This window comes from Mytilus trossulus, chromosome 5 (genome assembly GCF_036588685.1).
Source record: "Mytilus trossulus isolate FHL-02 chromosome 5, PNRI_Mtr1.1.1.hap1, whole genome shotgun sequence".
Lineage (NCBI taxonomy): Eukaryota > Metazoa > Mollusca > Bivalvia > Mytilida > Mytilidae > Mytilus > Mytilus trossulus.
The window spans coordinates 43108521-43117432 of record NC_086377.1 but is presented as its reverse complement, the minus strand read 5'-3'; the positions used below and the strand labels follow the sequence as shown (position 1 = coordinate 43117432).

Here is an 8912-nt window from a genome sequence, read left to right as displayed (position 1 = left end):
TATACTATTAAACATGTTTTAATTAATTGTATTGACTTTGCTGATATTCGTAAGAAGCATTTCAATGTCAATAATATGTATGATTTATTTAATAATGTTCCATTTACAAATATTGTTGCTTTTTTAAAAGAAATTGGAATTTATTATAGAATATAAAATTGTTATTATATTTAAATCGATTTTAATTTTTATCACGTTATTTTACTGTTGATTTTTATTTGTATATACTCAATTTGCTTTAGTCAAGAATTTTAGTATATTGAAGGACCTTTTGTCTTATTTTAGAAATATGCTTTAAATTGTAAAAATATTCGAATTAGCTCTCGCCGCGATATAGCCTTTTTGTGCTAATGCGGCGTAAAGCAACCAACAATCAATCAATCAATCACATTTCTAGAACATAGATGTAGTATGTTACATGATAGTGTGAGCACTCATGAATTTGGCTGGGTATTGCCCATGCCAGGTCTCCTACATATTGAAATGAATGCTTGTAAAGCTTTTTTTGAAATAAACTGGGAGATTATTCTTAAAGATATATGTATGAAACTTGGCTTTGTTTCTCCTAAAGCATTAGATTATGCTAAGAGATGTGGGGATCATCATAAAACTTGGTCAATTTTGGAAATAATGTACATTGCAGTTGCAGACGAATTGCTTGTCCCATTTGTTAGACACTGCAAAGAGGCAGGACTTGACATTTCAGTACAGAATTATTGGGTATGGTCAGATACCGTTGAAAATTCTAATTATTGCTATATGCAACAAATGGTATTTACGTTCTTACATGCAATAATGCTGTTTCGAACTGGCTGCAGAAAAGGAAACCCAGATGCCATTATTGCAGGTAGAAACAAACTTTCTCTTCTACTTTATGCACGCAATCACCCCCGATACCAGCGAATCCTAGCTGTCAATAAATATATAGAAAGTATGATGCCTGAAGAAGTAATGCAAATCCTGCAATCCTCATTTACTTTAAGCAGAATAGGACATGTTGGACATTATCAGGGAGGTGACGCATGTTTAGAGGAAATTAACAAGGATGCTAAAGCATGGATAAAACAAATTGGTGTTCCATCGGAGAAAGAGTGGCTAAAGGTCTTCCGAAACTTGGATAGAATGAACGAGGTAACATAACTATAATCAAGTGAAAACGAATAAAGTACAATACAAAAGTAATGCATGTTCTTTAAAAAAATAAGATTTTTCATTATTATTATTTATTTCCACACCAAGATTCTGAATAAAAAATTGTGGTTTCACAACATTTCATTATGAGACAATACAATTTGGTTGTATTTAATAATAATAATATTCCAATTATAACTATTCAACAATAAAACAAATGCATATAATGAAGATTACAGTACATAGTTATCAAAAGTACCAGGATTATAATTTTATACGCCAGACGCGCGTTTCGTCTACATAAGACTCATCAGTGACGCTCAGATCAAAATATTTAAAAAGCCAAACAAATACAAAGTTGAAGAGCATTGAGGACCCAAAATTCCAAAAAGTTGTGCCAAATACGGCTGAGGTAATCTACTCCTGGGGTAAGAAAATCCTTAGTTTTTCGAATAATTCAAAGTTTTGTAAACAGAAAATTTATAAAAATGACCATATAATTGATATTCATGTCAACACCGAAGTGTTGACTACTGGGCTGGTGATACCCTCGGGGACGAAACGTCCACCAGCAGTGGCATCGACCCAGTGGTGTAAATAGTTATCAAAAGTACCAGGATTATAATTTTATACGCCAGACGCGCGTTTCGTCTACATAAGACTCATCAGTGACGCTCAGATCAAAATATTTAAAAAGCCAAACAAATACAAAGTTGAAGAGCATTGAGGACCCAAAATTCCAAAAAGTTGTGCCAAATACGGCTGAGGTAATCTACTCCTGGGGTAAGAAAATCCTTAGTTTTTCGAATAATTCAAAGTTTTGTAAACAGAAAATTTATAAAAATGACCATATAATTGATATTCATGTCAACACCGAAGTGTTGACTACTGGGCTGGTGATACCCTCGGGGACGAAACGTCCACCAGCAGTGGCATCGACCCAGTGGTGTAAATAGTTATCAAAAGTACCAGGATTATAATTTTATACGCCAGACGCGCGTTTCGTCTACATAAGACTCATCAGTGACGCTCAGATCAAAATATTTAAAAAGCCAAACAAATACAAAGTTGAAGAGCATTGAGGACCCAAAATTCCAAAAAGTTGTGCCAAATACGGCTGAGGTAATCTACTCCTGGGGTAAGAAAATCCTTAGTTTTTCGAATAATTCAAAGTTTTGTAAACAGAAAATTTATAAAAATGACCATATAATTGATATTCATGTCAACACCGAAGTGTTGACTACTGGGCTGGTGATACCCTCGGGGACGAAACGTCCACCAGCAGTGGCATCGACCCAGTGGTGTAAATAGTTATCAAAAGTACCAGGATTATAATTTTATACGCCAGATACATAACTTCCATTAAACTGAAACATAATTTTCCAATCAAAATAATTGTTAACGTTTTTTCTGACATGGATGCCCAAATTTTAACTAATCTTTCAAAAAAAGCTTCTATGATGGATGATGCGGTACTTATTCATTTCATAGTGAAATTGCAAAAATAAAACAAATATTGAAACTGTTATGGTCTTAAAATTAAATAATTCATTTATTATAATACAGTAGGTTAACTTTAATTAATATATAAATATAAATATAATTTATCTATAATAAAATTCTTTAAATGTAAACATAAGGTAAATAAATAACATCATAAAATATAATACTAAAATAATGAGTCTGTAAATATGTGTACAATTAAAAAAAAAACATAAAAATATAATCTTTGTGTAGGACAGTGCTGCAGACAAATTAGGGTTTTGATTTACTCATCACTAGAAGGTTCCTTGTGTTCTGGGCAAACAAACTTAATTGTTCTTACCCTCTTCAGAGTTGGCACATCTAATTTCACACACTTAGCATGTGCCCAAAAGTGACATTCGTCAACATCACACCCTATCCATACAGCTTGCTTTCTCCCATTTTTTTTTTTGGAAAGCCTTGTCTGCAGCACTGTCGAATATAATTTTACAAATACTACATTTGTTCCTTACTCTTTTCATGTTTGGGGAAAGAGCATTTTCCTTGCCCTTTTTTTTCCCAGGCAGATTTTTTATTGTTTTAGTGTTACTGCTTTGTTTGATTAACATTGGTCTCTTTTTGGGAGTCCCCTCCACTGGTGCTAATGGCTCAGTTATTTCTTGTACATTGATAGCACTTTCACCTGCCTGCTGCATGACAGATCTAGTCATAAAAGGTGGCATGCACATAGACCTGGTCTTTCCTTGTTCATTTGTAATTTCTATTTTAATTCTTGCTCCACACATGGAGTGAAGTCTGTAACCCTACAAAATATAATTTTAACTCAATTTAGGTCAAGAAGAATTTAATAGACATGGTGGATGGGAAACCTAAAAACCAAGACCAGACTCAAACTGAAAGAGAACAGAGCAAGTATTTAAGATACGAAGAGGTGATCCCTGTCAGGGCATTGTTGAGGGCAAATCAATATTTAATGCATGTTACGGAAAATAAAGAGCACCGAAGTGTTGATGGTCAAATCAGTTTAAACCCTGACCTAGCAAACTTCAACGCAATTGCTGAAGGACTGAAAGATAAGTATATGCAATCATTCCTGGATGGAAATGACGATTACATAAGTAAGAGTGTCATATATGTAACATCTGATGAAATGGAAGAAAATTACAAAATTGAAAATATGACAAAAAAGGAAATACAGCGGCAAATTTTCATGATCTTAGAGGAAATGCCAGAAAATGAGGCAAAGTTATTGGAGGAGGTTTTTAATAAAACCATAAAGACAAAGACAAAGGATGCCTTCATCTCATTTTACTATAGTCTTTTTGAAAACTGAACATTTAGGTCAAGCTGTAATTGATGATGAGTGTTGATTTCCATATTATAAGACCCTTATTACATATGTATTATTAAAAAATGGAAAACAACATAAAACTTCATGCTGTTATAACATTTTATTTCTCTAAATACTAAGACAAGATTTGTCTAAAAAAATGAAAATAATACCTGTGTGAATAGAGACTTTACTCTTTTGCTGTAAGTTTTTTGTCTTTTTCTTGCTGATGTAATGTACCCTTCTGGTATTGGTCCCTTATGATGATTCTTAATCACCTACAAAACAAATTTGACCTGTAAATATCTGTAACTGATAATATATACATTTTTGTATTTAATACATAAAAAAAATAAAATAAAAAAGAAATGCAAATTATTTAGAAAAACATAAAAATGTTCACAACGATATTCAATATCATGTTGTGTTTAACAATCATTACAATTAATTTGATATTGTATAGTGAAGATTTTTACCTTCTTCTTTCTTTGTGTAGTTCTGATGCTGTATGTTGGGGACAAGTCAGTTACCATATTGTCTTTATCATTATCATCATCATCATCATCATCATCAGCAGCATCATCCTCATTGTCATCATCAATCTCATCAATTATTTCCACCCTCTCAGACATATGTCCAAATGTGGACACTTCCTCCTCTGCCCAGACTCCCAAAAATGGAAATTCCTTTAAAAAAAACATTCATTTATTTATATATATATATATATAAGCTATACAGATAAAAGATAATATATAAATATTAAAATAAAAAAAACCAAATCAACTTTGGAATAGTTCTAGTACCTCTATAGTCACTCCTAAATTTTGGTCATAGGATACTTTTATAAGTTCCTCTATTTGAAAAAGTAGATATGGATTGTACTTTGCTTTTATTAAAATATCTTATTTTGCATGAGTTATTGCTTTTTTACCTTCAACAATGAGGAAAACCCATGTCTCACAACACATTGTGAATGTGAAACTGAGGAAGCCAATTATGAAAGAAAATGAAGACATTTTAGTATAAATTGTACATTAATTTTTTTACATACCAAAGCATATCCATGTTTAGTGTCTGGTGCTGGGGGTGATGAAGAATCTACAAAGTCCATCTCTAGGAAAAAAAGTATACAATAATTAATCAATGTTTTTTTTACAAAGACTTCAACAGTATAGTATAATAGTATATGATATACTGATTAGATTTGTTTTAGGTTTCTAGTCAGAAAAAAATAATTCAGGTAAGAAAATGTTTTAAATATGTAAGGAAGTGTAGAGTTTTTATTTTTTCTGCTATTAAACCTGGTATGTGAATATAAGGAAGAAGATGTGGTATGATTGCCAATTAGACAACTATCCACAAAAGACCAAACTGACACAAACATTAACACTTATAGGTCACCATACATCCTTCAACAATGAGCAAAGCCCATACCGCATAGTCAGCTATAAAAGGACCCGATAATTGCAGTATTTTACTGAATATAGTTGTTTTATTGTTTCATGTGGTGATTGTTTCAGTACAAGGAATAATCTAAAACATATATTCAAATGATCATTGATGTAATTGTTATGTGACTTATAAGAAGTTCAAAGAAATAGAGCAATTGGAAATAAGTTTATGAATATAAAAACTTATAAAATGAAAATGGACATCCAGGCCCCACTCTGAGCTTTTTACCCTCTGATTTGCAGTTATATATGCTGCACCTGTTGGATAACTAATCACATTTAATACAGGATGGATATTAAAAATATTGAGGTTAAATTTTATTTTTTAATGCTTTACAATTCATTCTCAGAGTGCTTCCGTTTACACCCTCACATGCCGTATTTTACAGCAATCCGGAATTGGTTTTCAAATTACATACCACACAATGGCCGACGATGAATGAGAACAGAAACTGAAGTCTCCTATTGAAAAAACATGTAGACATAATTGCAGAGGTAACAAGATACAGAAAATAATGTATAAAATTACCTTTTTTGTGTCTTTGGGAAGGAATAACTTAAAAATTCTACGGTGCACCTTTTTTAAACAACGGTAAACTACTCACCTTTTTTCTTCTTGTCTCCAAATATGCAATTTAAAATAGCCGCCGATTTGTACTTTTTTGCGCCAACGCAGGTTTATATTATATACCTCATATTAGGTCTCCTGATTGGGTGACAATCTCCCAATCAGGAGACAAATAACATAATTCCATGTCTCCCAATTTGGAGACATCTCCAGATCTGGAGACTGTCTCCCGATTGGGGAATATTGCCTAGCTGCTCTTGATTGTTGGTTTGGTATTTTTGAATCAGTTGTTTAAATTGGTTTATCAGACTCGTCTCGTCTCGTCTCTTTTTTTTTTTTTTTATTTTATTGACAATTTGCAAAATTTAAATTCAATGAATTTCAAACTTACCTAACAAAGATGTAAGGATGCCTTTAATGTTATTATCCAAATCCGTCCATGATGTACTCTGAAAAAGTGAGAGAAATAGTTTATTGCTTTAATGAACAAGTGTGTATATTCACGCATAACGAACAATAATTTTAAATGCAAAAAGGAAAAAACAAAATTTCAATGTTACAAAAAAAAAAGTAAAATAACAAAAATACTGAACTCCAAGGAAAATTCAAAATCAAATATGGAAAACAACTGTCATATTCTTGACTGGGTACAGGCATTTCCTTGTGTAGAAAATGGTGGATAATTTAGCATTCGGTTTATTTCCACTAAATATCTTACCTTTTTCACCACTTCAGTACAAATTTCATAAATGACTCGTCTCTGATTTGTGTGAAATGGACTGGTCTGTTTGATACTAGTTGTTGGGATCATGACTCGACTCTAATTTGGTTGAGATGGACTTGTCTGATTGATACTAGTTGTTGGGAGCTTAAAATTTAAATGAGAGCATATATATATTAATTCAGTAACTGTATCAGTTTATTTTTACATACTGATCCACGTGCATTTTCTGATGAAAAAAAGAAAACAACATTTTTCTTCAAATTTAAAAGTTTTATATCGGTGTAAAAGGAAAGGCTGCTTTTTTTTTAACGACAATGACATCAAGACAAAACTCTATAGAACTAGATGGAACCACCATTCCTATTACAATTGGTAATTATACTAATAGATCTAGTCAGGTGTCCTTATACAGGAGTTCCTGTTTGAGCAGAGTGAAGTTTATCAGCTTGATAGTCTCGTTCTCTCTCTCCGTCGCCACCCTAGCGATTGCTAGTAACATCTACAAAACTGAGACCATGAGAAATACAACAACAGATGCAATCAGATTAATAACTGTTCCTCGATTCAACTCTACGTTATGCGATTACTTTAAACCTTTTTTTCCAATTTGGAGACTATTTTGCAACGGGGTGCTCATACTTGGAGAATGTTTACCGTAAGCAATTCATTAATGGAAAACCGACTGACAAGGATGGTGTTTACCTCAACATAAGACAGAGCTGTTCATTGTACACCCTGGTAAAGGGGCCACGTTGATGAGAAATGCGTACTATCTGACCTATTTTGTATTTATATAGTTGTTTAATTATTTTTTTTTCATTTTCTTTTACTTCCATTTACTTTCTTATTCTTTTGAATGTTGGGTTTCAAATACATATAGGCCCATAGGCTGCTTCATTCTTCTTATTTACATCATTAGGTGCAATATTACCGAAGGATCTATGCGGTGTCTTATTATAAGATTTCACCAAGTCTTGTAGGATGTCAATGTATCTATCACTTCTATACTTTGCCATGTATCTATAAATCATTGTTTTTAATGTTTTGTTGAATCGTTCTACATAATTAGCTTTCACTTCGTTCAAGCTTGTGTGATGGTAAATTTGGTTGTCGCTGAAGACAATTTTGATCAATTTATTTTGGAATTCAGCACCTCCATCGGAACGAATTTTCTTCGGTTTAACATGCTTCAAAATCTCAAGCAAGGCTTTTGTCACTTCCTTAGAAGTCTTATCTTTGAGAGGCCTAACCCATGCATACCTACTAAAAACATCTATAGCTACAAGTAAATATTTAATATTGTCGTTTCTCTTCGACAGTGACTGCATATCAGCCAAATTTATACTGAACGGCTTTAAAAACGTAACACTCATTTTGTTGATTTTTTTTTTTCCAAATCTTGTTTGATTTTCTTTCAACTATTTTGCATGCTTATCATACTTCTTTCTCCGTACAAAAAATCAAAATCTGACAAATCTGTGGTTATTGAACAAACCGAATTTTTGAAGTCGCTCGAATTTCTTAAAGCGAAATTTTGGACCCATAAAAGGTTGTTTTGCTTTGTGAAACAGTTCTTTCAATCCTTTGCCTCACTTAAACCAGTTTAAAAATGTTGCATCTCCATCTTACCAAGACTGAGAAACAAATAACTGAATTACCCCTTAAGAATACTGCAAACTTTAAAAAATTAACGTGCTGCAACCATACTGTATGACTTCAGAAACTCGTCTCACTATCCTTCCGACAACGATACAAGTAGACATAATTTGTTGCTGACCATCAATTAACAGATAAACGTTTAGTGACGATGAAACGTCAACAGAATTTGATTACGCAACGTCATTTGCCAGACATGTTTACGGCCACAACGTCAACTGCTTATCCAATTGCTGACTGCATTTGAGTACAGTTTCATGCCATAAATGTTTTACATCTACTGAATTTCCACATAATTGACTGAAAGAAAACCTTAAAAGCCCTCAAGTTCAAACAGCATAATTGCCAAAACCAATTAATGGGTTGAACAAATGCAATACCAGAAGGTGTAAAACAGAACCCAAAACTTGTCAGACAGAATTTGTTGACCTTTCTGACAATTATTTTGCCGTTTGTAACATGCAGTCATCGCTTTTGACTTGGACACAATCATTCAAAAATAACACAAAAATAATCTAGTGTTGCGTTTCTAAAGTCGGTCAGTATATATCGAGTTGTTCATTACGA

At 32.7% G+C, this 8912-nt stretch overlaps 1 protein-coding gene across 1 annotated transcript; it reads right to left on the bottom strand.

The window, feature by feature from the left end:
* Positions 1-2599: 2599 nt before the first annotated feature.
* On the bottom strand, positions 2600-5372 carry LOC134719660 (uncharacterized). The gene is made up of 4 exons (XM_063582635.1): positions 4998-5372; positions 4423-4632; positions 4120-4224; positions 2600-3419 (listed from the first exon to the last, which is right to left on the bottom strand). The coding sequence occupies exons 1-4, from the start codon at positions 5055-5057 to the stop codon at positions 3024-3026; spliced, it is 771 nt and encodes a 256-aa protein (XP_063438705.1). The 5' UTR covers positions 5058-5372; the 3' UTR covers positions 2600-3023.
* Positions 5373-8912: the final 3540 nt, after the last annotated feature.